Consider the following 19,130-nt stretch of genomic DNA (forward strand, 5'->3'; position numbering starts at 1 on the left):
GGGTCACTCTGGCACTCACAAACTTTTCACATCAAACACTTTTATCTCGAGCCATGACTGAGTACTGCGCATGCGCGGTGCCCGACCCACCGAACACTTGTTTATAATTCTACAAAATGTTGTTTGTTTCCTAATTCAGTTACTCTGTATGAAAATACGAAAAAAATAAATAAAAGCAAACATCCAAAGCCATCGCATCGCCGACGCACGCCATCCCAACGTTCCATACGATCGGAACTCAGCAATTTTGATTAGGTACCAGAAAATCCGAACAGAGGAAAACTCTCATGTAATTGCGGCAAAAACTGTTGAAAAAACACGCACGACTGTGTATGGCGAGACGCGCGCGCGGTGTGCGGCTGGCGGCGGGCGCGGCGACTCCCGCCGCTGCGCGTTCCCCGCGCGCTGATTGGCGGAGCCCGAGTAGGGCGGCCAGGCACGCCCCGGCGGCGCCTCCGCGCGCTCGGCCCGCGCCAGTGTCCGCCAGACTGCCGAGCGCGTCGGGCCTCCCGCTTCCCCGCGCCTCGCTCGGCTCGTCGCGTCCCGTGATCGAACAACAAAACCTTAACAACCGCCGCGAGTGCAGTATGACACTAGTGAGCTAGCGGGCCGCTGTGACGGTGTCTCATGTGTATGTGTTCACGTGCTAGTGTGTTGTGTTAGGTTGGGCCCGTGACGAAAAACGTTCGTGGTGGCCAGCGGAGCCTTGCACCCAGGCTCGGGCCGAGCTTTCATGGCTCAGCCTAGGGTATGTACACAGTCTAAAACACAATACACCAACACACGTGGTATTCCACACAAGTAGCCAAACTAGGGATGATAATATTAGTGATAATTCTCAATTAATTGATAATGACAGGATTAGGCGTGATGATAGAGTTGAAAAACATAGTGATAATGATTGATTAGGTAACAAGTACAAGTGAGACGTCAATCTTGATGAAATACCAAAAAATGTCGTGAACATCCGTAAAAACAATGAATAACGAACTGTTGTCAACAACGCGAAGATAACAGGCGAAGGTGTTACAATTGTGCGCTCGTAACTGAACTAAATCAAAATTGAGACATGTAAAGTAACAGGTAGAACATGTGAAGTGTCACATTAAGCATGTCGAACGCCGGGAGTTGTTTTAACAAGTCAAACGCGCTCCGAATACGTAATGAGCCCGGAGAATACGCCGAATCACCACAGGCCGTGGCCACTCATAATGAAAATTACATTCATACCAAATTACAGTACAAATCATACAATATATTATCAGATATGCCTATTCGATGTCATAATCATGTCAAAGTGGGAAGTTATAGAAATGATTTGTAACGTATACAAGTAAAATTTGGAGAATCGATGCGTATACCAGACCTATTGTCTCCGGCAGTCATGGTAATGTGTGTAGGAATACATTACACTGCGTTGGTGCATATATGAATGCTTATATCATATATTGGACACCTGACGGAACTATGCGAGATCAGCGCTATAATGGGATAACGTGGAACCAGCAGGGTGCCATTGTAGGAGACTGCTCTCTTGCGAGCGACAACCAGCTTTGAACGCACGGTTGCGCACAAAAGATATCTCAGAAACCAACAATAAAATTCAATTGACAATGAGAGAGAGAAAAAAAACTTTTTGTCCCCCTCAAAGATGGCCTAACGGCACACTGATTTCTAAAGATTTAGGGATCTTATTGTTTTTGTCAGGCTGATATGAAAGTTGTTTAATCCCTTTTGTCGGAGTAGCATTATATAGAAACAATTGTAGACATGTCATAAAACGAAACATTTGGAATTTATTATCTAGATAATTTAAAAAAGCTGATATACAAAATATTTTGTAATAATAAAACTTGATTGTCAAAAAAAAAATTAACATATTAACAAGATAACGTAACATATTATGTTGCACTGATAAAAATCGTAATTGTGATACGAAAATACATGCGATTTGTTCAAATTACTTTTACAATAGTGCGATAAATTAATCAAATACATATTATTGTCATAATATGTACATACAATAATAACAAATCTTAGACATTATGTAATAGTGACGAATAGTCGAATGAACTGTATTTAGCACAAACGCCATTAGGTTTTGAGATTGAAAACTTAAACTGAAAGATGGCATTGTGCGATTCAACGTGCCGTCGGAACTGCGCATCCACGTTACTATAAGTTTGTTTTATAAAATTGTAATAGCCATCTTTTAATAAAGAAAAACACAAATAGAAGGGTATACCTACTGGCCCACTTTACGTTTTAAAAATAAAAAATGATATCCACTTTGTTTTCTATTAAGAAAATTTATTTACGACAGCTAGGTAGGCGGTGCTGTGTTATGGCGCGGAGTAAAAAATCTTTTATTGTTTAATGTCGAAATAATTAACTTTTAGGATTATTAAAGTGTTTTACACAGTGTAAAGATTAATTGTCGAGGAAATTTATTGTTTTGTGAAATATAAGTGAACTTTGCCCAAATGATGTTGCCAGCTGTAGAAATCACTAGATGTAGAAAATAATTTGTGTGGACAGATTATCAATGGCATAAAATTATGAAATATGAAAATCTAAAATACATTATACTTATTGATCATGTGATCTGCTTGCACTTTATCAATATTAATAAAAAAACATTAATGGTTATTAAAGTAAACACAACAATTTAATATTAAAAGAGTATTAAGTAATAAAACGACAAGAATTTTATTGGAACAGTTGAAAATTTTGTGTACCTACCTAATATAACAATAAATTTGTGAAACTTGCATTTAGGTATAGGTAATATATTATGTAACTGTTTTAATAATATAAAAGAACATCAATCAATTTAGTTTTTTTATTACCTACTAGGCAAATTGATAAATTATTTTTAATAATAAAGTTGAATCAAATCTACGTATAAGTACAATGTTTCTCACAGACAGTATAGTTCATTCAAATACAAATTAAAATTATACAAACGAAAATTTTATTACAACGAAGCGTGCGATAAAATTATAAAGCTTTATAGTTCAAGAGCCAACGTTAATATAACCGTCGGGTTTACGCTAAGCCGGTGATTGTCCGTAATTTGGTTAGCTACGTTAATTCTGTCGAAATTATATTTGCACAAGACTTGTCCAGCATTGTGTGAGAGGCTATCGTAAATTTTACGATATGGACGATAACGATATCAATTTGTCTGCTAATAGCGCGTTGTAATCTGTGATAATGTTGGGTTTTCGGTGGCCCACTAAATGAACACGATAACGCACAATGTTGACGTTGTCGTCAAAACTGCGATTTCTTTTTTTTTTTTAATTTATAATTGCATAAATATTTTTCCAAGATGGTACTAGGTATTTTATCGTATTATCTCCGATGTATATATTTACGGTGTTTGTACTTGATCAGCTGATCACATCGTAAATAAAATAAGTGTCAAACTAAAATATATATTTTAAAAGATTTATTTTACTTCAAACCATTGTCTGTAGACTGTTTTTTTAATTATATATCTTTCCTTACCTTCTATCCATGTTGAGAACACGGTTTTGTCTATTTTCTTTTTAATTCTTATAAAAATACTAATATCGAGGAATAAATTAGGTATTATCAAACACTAATTAACATCAAAAAAGGACTTATAAAATTAATGGAATGATATAGCGGAGAATATTTTTTTAAATTTATCACTATATTTAATTAATTTTTACAAAGTCGTCTTTTTTTTCTTGGCCATTGGTAATTGTAGGTCTTAAAAAAATTTAGTTATAATTAAAAGTATGTACTAAGTAGATATTTTATACCTGTTTATTCATGTACTTAGTATTATTTTGGCTGTATCATGATGTCGTAAAAGCGAACAGTCATAGTAAAAATTATCTTTTTGCGAAGCTTACATGCATTTTAAATGATCAGGGGAAAGGGTATTTATCAGTTAGTTAAATCTTGCACGCCTTATACATTTTGAGCGGAATAAAAGTTTTATATGCAATAAAATTAACCTGAGAGTGTTGAATTTATACAAATATTTTTGGTATCGAGCCTGTGGACTATGTGTGTTAAAAAAATCAATGGTTTATAAATATCTAAATATTAAATATATATATATATATATTTTTTTTTCTTTTAAAAATATATTTTATGATTAAAGTCAAAAGAAAAAATAAATAAAATTAAATATATCTTTACATATACCGGGTTCGATCCCCGGTCGGGTCATGATGGAAAATGATCTTTTTCTGATTGGCCCGGGTCTTGGATGTTTATATATGTATTTGTTATAAAATATAGTATTGTTGAGTTAGTATCCCGTAACGCAAGTCTCGAACTTACTTTGGGGCTAGCTCAATCTGTGTGATTTGTCCTTATTTATTTATAAAACTCAGCTAAAACTTAGCAGTAGCTTGACCAACTTGTGCATATTATAAATAGAATCGCGTCCATCAGTTTGTATGAACGCGATAAAACTCAAAAATTAAAGGATTTTTGTACGGTCTTACGAATAGATAATGTGATTCCGGAGGAAGGTTCAAGTGTATAATTTATTATGGTTTAACCCGGGCGAGCCGGGACGGCCCGTTTGTTAAATATACCTGAGTATATTCGTAGGAAAGTAAATTTAGTTATATTTAATTTTGTAAATTAGAAACATATAAAATTGTATTACTGTTTTCGAAATTCATACCTACTTGCTAGGCCAGTGTATGATAAATAAACACCGATGTGCTCATGATTAAAAAAAAAAAATAAACTGACAAAAACAGTCCGCCATTACTGGAGTTTTTTTTTCTAAGACCGCGCCAACCTGCGGGCGCCTCGGCCGAGGCATTAAACTTGTTGCCACTTACTTCACACACTAAAGATAATACCAGTATTGTATAGACCATTTCGTTCAAATTTTGCGATAAAACAACTCGATTTTATGTTGAAAATGTCGAAAAATGCCTCGCCATTAGTGGAGAGATGATAAAAAATTAAAAAATATTTTGTAATTTTTTGCACTGGCAACATGATACAAGTGGGTCCCTCGCAATGTAATTGGTTCTGGTAAAAATTGTAGGTTATGTGTTGCTTATGTAAATTAATTCGAATGTTCACTACATTAATAAATATTTATTAAAATAAATTATCACTACTTAGTAAAATTATCGTGACTGTACGTACGATTTTCGTTTTATATATTTGGCGTTTGTGAAATATAAGATACAAAAGTAATAAATTTATGTATACCAATGGGGGGGGATGTATAATGTTGAGGCATATAACTTATTCAGTAATAAACTGACAATATGTAATGCAAAACTATTATCATATTGTTTACAAATTAACCTAAAATTGTGTAAGCCAGACAGATTTTTCTTTATGAGATACGTATATTGAAAAATACAATATTCATTTAAAACATTTGAAATGTATAGGTACGGTATTATTTTATTTAATGAAATTATATAAAAAAAATTGTATTAATTATAATTTAACAAGCTACGATATGATATATTTATCATAATTATTAAATTTAGGAAAAACAATCGGCAACAAACATTTTTTATTGTATTACAATAAAATATAAATGTGATTTGTAAAATATTAAATATTCCAAACTAAAAGTTTCATAAAACAGAATCTTGCGTTAGAGAAAGGGCCACCCTTCTTTGTGTTCATTTTAACGCTCGCTAAAGTATTTTTTATTGTTATTTTATCTTATCGCCAAAAGAAATAATTTCAAAGCGCCCCATTTTTTTACAGCACAACGCATACCTTTACTTATTTCCCATAAAATAAAATGTGTTTTAACATATAGGCTGAAATTCAGGTACTAAACATATACTTTTTATTGAACAGAATATATATATATATATATATATATATATATATATATATATATATATATATTAATTTTAGATACTAAGGCATATTCACGTATGATTGTTTAAAAATAAATAATTAAATTTTGAACACGGCACCGATTTCACAGTATTCATTTTATGGATAATAATAATATAAAATAGGAGTCAGCATTATTTTAAAATATTATTTCATAGTAAAAATTTACTAAAGGGATAGGAAAATGTATGTTTTATAGCCCAGTTCTTACGAATAAGGTAGATTAGTTAGGTATCCCAATTTGTTGTGCTGGCGACTTGTAACAAATATATGTATAAAAAAAAACATTTTAACAAATTCATTTTACATAATATGTCACTTTTAAAACGGTCATTGCCACTCTGACCAGATAAATTAGTTGATGTTATTATATAATAGTGTTCCAAATGATATATTATTATAATAAAATAATAAAACAGCCAGTGAGACCGGTTGGTCACATTACCAAAATTTTTAATGCGATATGGCGCGATTAGAACTGGCCATTTTTCAATGTGGATTATATTTTTAAGAAAAAAATCCTACTTACGTCACTTGTTCTTAACTCTGTGGGCGTAGATTTGAATTTGGAACGTATTTGTTTTTGTATCTGCGCCTCTAATGGCCCCACCGGGAAATTAACAGAAAATAGAAAGATTACGGCTCGGCTCGACTCGGAAGATGGATGCGACGATTCAGATTGTTATAAAAAGAAAAAAAAATATCATCGTCCACTTTCTTATCTGTTTTATAGAATTTATTGAATACACGGAAGATGTTGTACAGTCTGTTCAGTTCATATATTTATTGTATTTTATATATATGAGAGTTGAGAATGTGCTTAGTAAATTAATTAAATTTATTTAACGAGTGATGATGACTTTACACTAATTTGTTTATTTAAATTCATTAAATTAATTAATTTAAGTTATGTTTTTATCAGAGAGGCTCTAAAGTTGTTAATTCACATAAAATAGAAGCACGAGAAGAAGAAAAAACACTTGTATCGCAATAAGTGTACTTATATGAAAATTATAGTTGCGTCGGCAAAATATAAAAATAATTTAACATAATCGGAATAACAAAATCAATTCAAGTCAGTCTGATGGCGATGCGCTTTATAAACGCACCCACTAATTTGTTATTTAAATTTATGTTCCGTTCCGTTTTTGATTTGGATTCGCAGCCCCGGTTGACGATGCGCGATTATCTAAAAAATAATAATTCTAAAATGTAATTTTTATTAAATGTTTGGAACAGTATTTATAAGAATTTCACGACATGTCCGTTAATAAAAAAATTCGGGAATTGTAGAAGTTATTTTAAGAAATCTTTTTTTAAGTTGGCAACCCTGTCTAGATACGACGCTCCTCTCGGCATGCCGACGACCCGCGGGCAGGTACCCGCTTCTCATTGTTTTATTCGAATCGCGTTCCTTTTTCAATTTGAATATCGCTGTTCATTTTCGAATTGGCTCTTTGTAGACGCGCCTTAATTGCGCACTTTAGATTCAACGTTAATTCGCGCGGTCGCTAATTTGAGGGTTTATTGTGTTACATCCTCTTTAGAAGCGCTCCCACCGAATTCTTGATAGGATGTAAACGTAATTACAATAGCATTTATTGCCGCCTTACCTATAAAATCAATCAGTTCAAATATATCAATCTGATTGCGCTTAGCGGCTGTTGTGTTACATTGTTGTCATATTTCTCTTCCGTGCCGTATTATATCGTTCGATGTTCAAACAAGATGATCCACAGATCGACGAATGCGACACCCGAAACTATATAATTCCTCTAATAAGCCGCCGGGATCTAGATACATTAAACAATATTAATTGAAGCGAGATGATTCAGCTTTATTGTAATAGCCGAAGGGTTGGAACTTGGAATAACGTTCTAACGTCGGGTACTGACCGCAGAACATGTGCACGCATCGAAATCTAGAGGAAAACATTTCCAAAATGGCCGATTGCGCGCATACGAATATAGAAAGTTCCATTTTTAAATGTCGCCTTTTTTCCGGGGTTCTTTTTCGATTTTCGAATATCGCGCTCCGGGTTTCTTTTTTCGGGAGTACGATAACGAGGTTTGAAATTGGAATCACGACGGTCCGTTAGCGGGCTATTTAGGCGGGCTTTCGGCGTTGACACTTTTTAGAGTTATGGCCTCCGCGAGATGAATAGTAAGCCGTTACGGATAATTAGTACCTATCTTATCTGTTACATTAGCTTTACTTCGTTGCCACTATTGTTGAAATCTTAAGCCTGGTCTCTGGTTAATATTAAATCCAGATTGGTTACAGTGAGATTCAACTGTAACTATTTGTGATGGTTACAAATATTTAAACTTATAGATTTTTGGAAAATCTGTTGCGTTTGCAGAAGAAGAAAATTTGTAACAGATACAAGAGTTAGAGACCAAAATGCATAATACAAACGCAAACCTACCTAGTCATTAAACCATTATTGGCCTAGATCATTCAGAAGATTAATAGCACCGATAGCAAACAGCTGAGAAGCCAAGGACGCATTTAGTGTTTAATTGGCTGAGTTACTATTGGATTTATACAGTCCCAATAGGTTATTTCTGTTTGAAACGGTGTGTTGTTTTCGGTGTCGGTCTGAGCAGGGGCGATGACCAAATTATTGCCAAGAGCGATCGAGTCCCGACTGTGGCTGGCCACTAAGACGCGTCTGTGATCCCTGCCTTGGAAATCTTTATTAAAATCTTCCAAAAATAAATAAATTAAGAATTCGTAATTCGAAGAGGACATTCGGATTTTATTTGTATTTTTTGTTAGTAATGTTTAACCGTTTTTTATGATTTATATAAATTATATCTCTCAAAATACAACAATTATATTTACTGATTTCTGAAAATCATTATATACTTTTGCGAATATTATATTGGTATTTGTTTTAGCTCTGTATCGTACTTATTCGCCAGAACTGCTCTAAATCTACGGTTATCAATTATAAATAACTCTATGTGTGTGTAGGTATCTAAGTATACATAAACCAAAAACAACCACGCCTTTGTCTTTGGTTCAACTATATTATGAACAAATAGTGCGAGTGAGATGACAACAGCTGCTATCCTTGTCGGAAAATGTACAAAACGTAAGAAAGAGTCATGTATGAGATATTCGTATCATATCTTTAGTAAAATATGGCGCCCCGTGTTGCGATTGTCCGAGTATAAATAACCTGTAAATCTTGTTGAGAATGTATTATCCAGTACAATTTAGTTTATGGTCGGTTAGGTAAATTGAATATTATTTACAGTGTGTTGTTGTTATGTTTTTCTACACACAAAGCACAGAAATCTTGAATTTTTTTTGTATAAATCAAATGTCAAAGTAAATAAATAGTTTTAATAATATGTTGTTCACAATGCGACCACACGCGTGTGGTCAAATGTTAAAACTTATAAAAGTAGGTATATGTATAAAAATAGGCCCAAAATTAAATATTGTAAGATATCAAAAAACACTTACTGTCGTTAATTTGCTGTTAGCAATTAATACTCGATTATATTACATTTCTTGTTCGTCTATACATATAATATATATCTGTAAGTGGGCTATGTATGTACATAGAACATATTAAAGAAAAAATATGGGGGTCTTTATGGGTTTAATACAAGACATTTTTTTTTTAATTTATGCCTGTCCGGACCTATATTTGTTCGCGTATCACGCAAAAACTATATTGGATAGAATATGTATATACTGGTTGTATAGCGGTAGGTCTAACTTAAAATCTGGTATAGGTTTCATCGCGATACATTGCTTACATCCAGAGATAATTAGTTATGAGCGTACGCGCGAAATAAACGCGGGCGAAGTTGCGGGCAAAAGCTAATATAATATAAACTTCGAAATACCAAGCACTAAGTGCCACAAAGAGGTATAAATTCCTCAGGTTCAGAGCCGCGTCACTCAGAATGTAACTTTAAATAGTCAATCACGAGTGCGGTGTGGCTAATCTCGCATTCACAGCCACAATAGAGGTAACGAACGTACAGACGGACAAACGCTAATAAGGCGCACGTGGGCGGTTCTATGTCAACGTTATTTATGATGGTACATTTTTTCACACTTTTTGCTGGCAACACTGCCCGTAGAGAACGAGCGCCGTCCGTTCGTTTTTTAAAATTTTTAAACTAACGGATGGCGCATTGTCTATTCGATTTTCAATTAAATTTTATTACGCATAAATCACCGTTTATTTACTTTGTTTGTTTCATTATTATTTCTAGGTTAATTATACTCGATCAATTTGTGTAGGATGGAGTTTATATCAGCATAAAATACTTAATTTCCATACAAACAATCACTAAATTGTCAAAATAACCGTGTAATGTTGTGAAAATTATCAATTACATAGGAGTACTTGAACTTCTAAATTAGATGAGAAAAATTGTTCTTACCTACTTGTTATCCGGTGCTCACGGACTGTGAAAAGGCAACAGTTTATTACCTATATGAAAATTGGTCATATATTACATAAAGCACGACACTTTTATGAGAGGAAGTTACCTATATAAAAATAAAACGGTAGATATTATAAATTAGATTAACGCGCGCATTGGAGGCATTCACTATTTCGGTCACCATTAAGGTGTGATCCATATTAATATAACTGACAGATAAACAAAGTGTTGCAATAAACTAACGCGAAAAATCTACTAATTAAAAAAAAAAAAGGAAAAACGGAGTGATTTTAACATTATAACGCGTTAAATACCTTTTTTATTAGTTACATGGAAATCCTTTAAGTAGTCCGGTTATTTTGTTTCATGTAAAAGGAAAAAGTCGCGCGGCATCGGCTCCAAGTAAATCGTTATCTTAACGAGCGCATATTTACGTGAAATCTGAGTCTGAGAGTATGGACTGTCCCTCTGAGTGCGGCGATAAGAGGGCAGCACTATCGGCCGGTTCATGTGCCAGCTATTGACCTCACTGTTTACAATACAGCCCGATACAATTCCATATTACGCAGAAATTACGATAAAGTTCCACTTGTAATTTGTAAACCTAATCTTGGGCCGCGGGGTTAATGGTCATTTTAAATTAATTTTACATGTTGTTATTAACAATTAAGATTACACAAAACATAACACTTAAATCAGGTGATCGGCTGTAACTGTGCACTTATAGTGTTTGTTATTTTATAGAGTTCAAATTAAAAATGGAATGGGAAGTAAAACTTTCATCCGCGGCCTTAAAACAAGTGTTAACGTTTCCTCTCGGTACTTTTCGAACGATAAATCTGCTCGCGAATCGACCGAATCCGTACGCTGAACATCGCTCACGCGTTCTATTTTTAAAACGCACGAAGAAAAACACTCTAGCTTACAGAATGGATATTGAAATGTACGCTTCAAAGCCGCATGTGACTATTGCAGCTGGCCGGTTCAACCTTCGAAAATTCGAATTTAGAACAGGACCTACTAGGTTTCGATTCAAATATAGAACAGTGAAGAGTTGCCAGTAATTAAGGTTGCGTTGGGATCGCTCGATCGGTTTATTGACACGTGTTGGTGTTGTCGCGGCCGCGGTGTCGGTCCCCATGCGGATGAGCAAATGGAATAATGGACGTCTGGGCCCGCATCCGGCGCGGGACTCGGATACAACTCTTGCAACGCTCTGGATACAATTTTTCAATTAAATCGACCAGACAGAAGATCCCTAATAGGTGTCGTTAAGAAGTCGTGTGCCTGTGCCCGATTTTCGAACTGTCCCCCGTAACGAGGCCGTTTTATTAGTATTTATGGTCGTGAAACAAACGCATGGAGCATTCTTTAGGCTCTTACGCTCAAGAGATCATGAATGAAACGGAATTTATGACTAGCGCCCGCCATAACGTTATACTGCTGATAAATTTAAGCGGTCACTGTCACTGTATTGGCCGGCCGTTCATCTGGCACGTCTCAATTCTGCCGAGTTATAGGTGTAATATATAAAGAGTTTTCTAAGTTTTACGGTCGTATTACGTGTGGGCCGAACGCCGCAGTAAAATTCGATACGAGCGTCGCGGATGGCGTAACGATGCTTGATTTACCACTATCAATTTAAAAAAATACATAAAAACACACCTGAATGATTGCTACCTCCTCCGCTTTGGTATTCCATTTTGATGTGTTAAAATGATAGTTCGCAAATTGGCGAATGATCGCGGTTTTTATTCTCCGCGCAGTAATGAGTATTCCCAAACCGGCGTGTTATTATTATTAGGTATTGTGAACTAAGTATTCAAATACATTATTCACTGTTACGAATCGCTTCTGGTAGTCCCCCAGACATGTGAATGCGTTGCCAGATGACAGAGAGAAGAGATAGAACTATGGGGATAAGTGCGAGTGCGAGCGGGACGGGGTAAGTAAGGGTGGCGTTCATCATGTCCCACCCCGCGTCGCGCACAAGTGACGTTTCTGTCTTCCCCAGCCGTCTGCGTTCGAAAACCTCGTCCCATTTTAGCTTTTCCTTTATGTGCTTATATAAGCCCACTGTTTTCGAATTCCGACTCGGAGAACTCATGGACAGCTCACTCAAATTTGTTACCACAAATATTTAATTCTTTTTACTTCTCCGAATCGACCTACGCTAATCTCGAAACCGCAAGTCGTAAAAAACGATGACCCACGGGCGTGTTTCAAACAGAATTTAAATAACTGAAGCGATTAATATTGGCGGGCTTTAATTAACGCAACGGGGCTCGAACTCATCAGCGTTTGACGGAGACTTATGCGGGGAACCCACGACAATGCCTGCCAACCAAAATCATATTTTCAAGCCATGAAACAAATGTGCGAGACCGTACGGCTCGCAAAAACCGGCCTTCGGAAAGAACTTATTTACTCACTCACCAAAGATTCCCATCGGCAAAAAACCACAAGAATGTCATTTAAAAAAATTAAAACGTAAGATTCTTATTTTTTCGTTATGGCAACATAAATGGACTAAAGGTTATCTCGGAAAAAAGGCGGGACAGAGCGATTCCATTTTTAAAACGTATCATTTAATTTTGGAACCGGCTTTCAAAACGTCAAAAGGTGGTCATTACATATTTTGTGGGTAGTAAAGATGAGCTTATAGATTAAATTATACTATTTTTGAGTTATGATTCCTGGATTTTGAACCAGTGCAGTCGTAAAACTGTTGCTACTATCACAAAGTGTTTTTGCAACAATTAATGCCACAATTAACAAACTATGCTTTTGATCAACTGCGACAATGCATTCGTAATGCAGAGGCGCCGATATCATCATTATAGAATTTTAATTACCCTCATCCCCTCATACGTGTAGGAATGTGTGCTGGCACTGACCTAAAAATTTATGGGAAAATATTTTTTATTCCATTGGTGTTCGACAGCCGTCAAGAATGATAGAATGCTTTGAATCGGGGGAATAAGGTTTAAACTTTGTTAGGTTGGCAACGGGTTGCGGCCACATGTAATGTGACAAACGCCTACAACGCATGACGTCAGCGTTCCCGATCTGTGTCATGGCGTGCGGCCACTCCAATTTGATTGATAGTGAAGTTTCCAAAACACAGCAACATTTTTTTCTTTCCAGCCAGTTCCAAACACGTCATGCAAAGCGTGCTTGGAACTGGCTGGCGACAAAATTTTCTTTTTTTTTCTTCCTTTCATTTTTACGTTCCGTTACAACAATGACTGGCTCATGTCTGTAGGCTTGTCGAAGTGACAGTGTAACGGAGTTGTGTAGGTTTTTTATTACGTACAATATCGTGTATCTTTTTTTTTACAAATATAATCAGTCAATGTGGTCACACCAACGCGTCGTTTAGAATGGCCGTAATTGTGGTAAATTAATTATTGTCTTTTAAAATGACTGTTTTCTGTACAATATAACAAAAGTTAGTATAAAATGTTCAGTTATAAGATTAGATTGGAACGTAAACAACTACTTTACAATTAAAATAGGCTTGGTATGGTAGGTATGTTATAATTAGTGTTACTTCTAATCTATTTTAAAAAAAAGGTTTATCGAGTTCTTTTTTTAAACTCATTTGAATTTATTTGATAAAAGCGTGTCTCTAACCAATAAAAAAATATTTGCTATGTGCAAAATGTAGGTATTAATATAATTGTTGTAAATGCGTCCTACAAATTTGTTTACACTGCAAACAACTGTACTATTGTTCTATGTACTAACAAAATCGGGCGCCATTTCTGTCGGCTTTCAAGTCTATGGACAAATAAGCTTTACAGCCTTACATTAAGGCTCATAATGGCGTGGAGTCGAATTACTTTTGTTTGGTAATATACGCAATGATTAATTCCTTCAGCTTTGTTTTCGTTCCTGATTGGTTAATATAAGGTGTGATTATTATAAATACGTAGATTCGAATATGAAATAGCTAATAGCTTTAAACCATTACGATATTATAGCCACATATACAGGGTATATGTTTATTTGATCGATATATTTGATTTTTATATGAGAGAGATTGATATATTTGATATATATATGTTTGGTTGATAAATATGCAATCCATAGAATTCTGTAGCAAAAAAAATATAATTTCATTTTGAACTCCCGTACAATTTGACAGTTCGGCTGATCGTACAAACGACGAAAATTTATGATATCACAATTTTTTTTTCTGAATTCTTTCTCGTTCCGTGTACACATTGAGAATGTTATGCAAGGGCTCATTTATAAAATCACCTTCTGTACGTATGTCATATATAGCATCCTCCATTGATATTCACCAGGCATTTGATACTTCAAAGGACATAATATAACAGAAAAGAAAATTCTGTACGTACATTTAATAAATTTACATAAAAACAACACAGAGAGAGTCATAGTAATTTTTATTAAACTCGTAAACAAATTTGTAAGGTATAACTATTGATCTAATGTCGTAGTCTGATAAAAAAAATATTTCAAACATAAACATACAAGAAACTCCTGAGCGCGAGCTAGCTCGTGTGCTTACGATACAAAATCCAGAGCTATAAACCTACAAAAGTGAAAAGTTAATTTGCAAATCGATTAGTTAATCGATTTGAGTGACAATTAAGTCTGCAGCACAAACAGGAACGGAGTGGGCTGTAAGGGCTATAATAGCTCGTAAAAAGGCAACAAATCAAAATCGACGTTTATACCATGTTCGGTCATGCGCCGTTACTGGATATTTTTCTTTGTACACTTCTAGTAGAGCTTACAGAGCTATGGCGCTGGGGTTTGATTGCATTTCCGCAAACATAAATTGTAGCGTTTAGTTTTTAGGGTTCCGTACACAAAAGGATACTTATATTTATCAAAATAATAGTCAAGTACCTAAAATACTAAGATAATTATATAGAATGAACTAGCTGCGCCCCGGGGCTTCGTGCGAATTTCGGGATAAAAAATAACCTATGTGTTATTCCAGATTATATTCTATCTGTGTATCAAATTTCACAACAATCCGTTCAGTAGATTTTACGCGTAAGAGTAACAAACACATTTACATCATCACATACTTTCACATTATAATATTAAGTGGGATTAATTCGATTTTTATATCCATTAAACGGAAAAAAAATCACTCGTTTGTTTGAGCCTGACTGATACTAACTCAACGATACTATATTTTACAACAAATACTTATATAAATAAACATCCAAGACCCGGGCCAATCAGAAAAAGATCATTTTCCATCATGACCCGGCCGGGGATCGAACCCGGTATATGTAAAGATATATTTAATTTTATTTATTTTTTCTTTTGACTTTAATCATAAAATATATTATTAGAACCCGGGACCTCTCGGTTCAGAGGCAAGCCACTGCGCCACCGAGGTCGTCAGTGAGTATATTACATATCGGATGCAAAAGTGTATAATCTAGGAAAATGTTGCCTTATAACAAGAATAGAGGTAAGAAAAACAAGATCAGTATAAGAGTTTTTTTTTTTTAAGATAGTGAATGAACATATAGTTCAATTATCTCACACTGACAAAGAAATACTGAATCGGAATTAATGAAGTCATAGCTGTATAGAGTTTTTTTTTCCTTTTGCCTGTAAGACTAAAGTACAGTCAGCAAAATTTCTGAAACCCTTTTTAATTTTTATTTCATGTGGCTATGAGGTCCCACTGCTGGGCAATAGCCTCCGCATATCAACACCAATTGTTGTGCACATCAATTTTTAAAGACCAAAACGACAATAAAATATTGATTGTCATATTCTTAAAGACTAATTTTACATTCTTATTTTATGGTATAAAAGGCAGATGAAAGTATTGAAAGGAATATGCTCAGCTTATGTTATCGCTATTTTTTTTAACCATGAGTTTAATAGACTTATGTAAAGTTAATTTTCAGGCGCCACGTTCGGTCCAAATGCGAGAGTTTTGTTTGTAATAACTTTATTGCACGAAAATAAGTACATTAATCAAAATTAATACAAGAAAGATACATCTTACAGAGTTGTCAAAAAAATGGAGGGAGAAAAAAATTAAAAAAAAACCAGCGTTCTAAATATGAAACAAGAAAATAAATAAATATGTAAATATGCATGGTTTAAAGCGGGTGGTGGTGTAATGGTTAAGACGCCCGCCTGTGAATCGAAAGGTCCCAGGTTCGAATCCTACTCGTGCCACATGAGTTTGTATGTACCAATCTGACTCATATATAGTAGTTTTCATCGACCACCACTTGCTTCCGGTGAAAGAAAACATCGTGAGGAGACCTGCACACTGGTTGATTCTTATTAACTTGTGATGTGAATGATCTTATGATGTGAAATGGAGAAGGCAATGGCAAACCACTCCTATAATAATGCCAAGATAGTTGTTGTGTGTGTTTCATTCCACGTAACAAGCACGACCCTCAGCCATGAGGAATACGACTATGAAGAAGAAATATGTATGGACAAATCACACAGATTGAGCTAGGTCCAAAGTAAGTTCGAAACTTGTGTTATGGGATACTAACTCAACGATACTACCTATATTTTATACCATATACATATATAGATAAACATCCAAGACCCAGGTCAATATGAAAAAGTTCATTTTCCATCTTGACCTGACCGGGGATCGAACCCAGGACCCCCAATGTAGCAGTCCGGTATGGTGACCACGCAGGTCGTCAACCAACCTTTATAATTATTTATCGAAGCAATGTATTATCGGAATAATTTATTTTCTTCTCCCAACTTTGCGTTTCACGTTTATAGGTCAATTAGTTAGCATTCAATTTCCATCACGTAGAGTAATTTTTGTGTCCGTTTACACCTAATTGATAATTATTCCGTTTTTGCTTTGTAACGTTGCATTTATTTTAATTTTTAATATTAATGAATGGAAACCTTGTAGAAAAATACGTCGTAGTCACAAGACGGTATAGTTATAGGCCGTAGGTATATATATGTGGTACACCCAAGCACATGTTACAAGTGAGTTTAAACATTTACACAACCTGTTTTGCCGACCTTACGCCTTTGTATTGTTTACCAACTTTTTCCTTGCATCGAATGGCAGATTGAACTGATAACGAGATTGCATTAAACTGTGTTTTACATAACGTATCAGTTATATATATATATGTATAATTGATAAATTATGTTCAACTTTACTTAGGACACAAAATTTCAAGAAGATTGTTTGAGTAGATACAACGTGAAGAGCTTCTTACGCATTTTTTATAATATTAGTTAGAATTAGGATTTTAAACATAAATTGCTTAAGTAAGAAATATAGTACGAAAGATAAAAAACAAAAAGACCAAATACACCATTCTTATAAAAAAAAAACATATCCAAGCAGATGTTCGATATTAATTTGTACGTTTACTTTACGTAGTACTTCGGAGGCGTATCACATGTTCTAATGACAGGTCCCGAGTCTTCAAAACGCATAGTCACCGTATTTGATGGCAAGGCGCGCGCTCCAAAGAATGTTTTAAGCACCACGAGGTAGGGGGAGAAGATTGGGAGGTAAAATTGGGATAGTGGTGTCAAATATTACATTGATTTTTCTTTTCTCTCTGCCAATATTTTTTTTATATTGTGAAATCCTTTATGAAACTCTTTCAAATATGTATATCTATCAGCCATTGAAATATAATTCATTTAAAATATTCAATCGCGAAACAGTTCAATAAATTTCGAGGTGGGAACTACACACTCATATAATGTTTATCAGTAAGAGTTTTATGATTCCACTCTCAGAACTTGTTTCGAATAATTAAAAACGTAATCACTCCGCTTAAAATTTTATACCAACAAAATGTTAATAAACCAAGCCGAGGTGTAACAGTTTATTTAATATAGACATTGTAAATGTCTTCATGAATAAACATTAATTCTTTAAATTCTATTGTTTAATAAATAATTATAGGAATTAGGTAATTCAAACCTTACTGCTTTGCAATACGGTTTTGGTTCAGGAGGTTGGAGATCAAATTTGAACGAACTCATGTCAAGCTTTGATGGATTTTTCCAGAATTTACATAATGTGACGTCGCAAACAGAAATACCTATTTGTATTTATATATTTCGCATACCTACTGATAAAATGGGTTCTTCAACTAATCGGAATTAGATGATAAATATTTAAAAATACCCGTAATCTGAAGGGCCCAGTTTCAAATCATACAGTTAACCTACTTTAAGTTTGACTAAATATAAATAAATGTCATTTTAGACTGCTGTCAAAATGTAGCAAATTGGCTAATGTTCTTAAATTGACAATTTAATTTAAATAGATAATAAATTCATAAAACATGCTGTTCAATTTTATGATTGGCATTCATAACGAACATCAACCACCAAAAATAGGTACGGATTTCAGGGATACCTTTTAATATGAGATAGTTTGCATTAGCTAAAGAGTCGCAGACTGATGATCCAGAACTAGTTTGACACTTTCTCATTACTTTTGATGCATTTCCGATTAAAATGTTTTTAGGTATATCAGTTCTATTTCTGGTGACACTGCAAACTTTTAATTAGCACGACAGACTGTCTAAAATATTGGTAATAATTACAACACATGGTTAAACGACTTTTCCCGCCAATTTTAGGGTAGTATGACAGAAACTGTGTATGAACTGGACAAATCTTTCAAATATAGAATGCGTCATAGATTATAGTATATTTTTTGCAGTAATATTCCAGGTGATATTATAGTGCAGTGCAACTATGAAATGAGCGAAAGAGACAGAGCGTAAATGTATGCTTTTGACAGCTGTCACCCGCATCATAAATAGAGTACAGAGTAATAGTTATGTCCTAACTAGCTGTAAGAAT

General features: G+C 34.6%; 1 protein-coding gene across 8 annotated transcripts in view; it reads left to right on the forward strand.

The window, feature by feature from the left end:
• Positions 1-458: 458 nt before the first annotated feature.
• The window catches only part of hth (homothorax), a 282,966-nt gene continuing 264,294 nt past the window's right edge, over positions 459-19,130 (forward strand). For all 8 annotated transcript variants that reach the window (XM_053757907.2, XM_053757911.2, XM_053757910.2 and 5 more), the window contains exon 1: positions 459-748. In XM_053757907.2, the coding sequence (XP_053613882.1) occupies positions 734-748 (15 nt within the window). In that variant the 5' untranslated portion in view covers positions 459-733. The remainder of the gene's footprint in view (positions 749-19,130) is intronic.

Source organism: Plodia interpunctella, chromosome 17 (genome assembly GCF_027563975.2).
Source record: "Plodia interpunctella isolate USDA-ARS_2022_Savannah chromosome 17, ilPloInte3.2, whole genome shotgun sequence".
Taxonomy (NCBI): Eukaryota; Metazoa; Arthropoda; class Insecta; order Lepidoptera; family Pyralidae; genus Plodia; species Plodia interpunctella.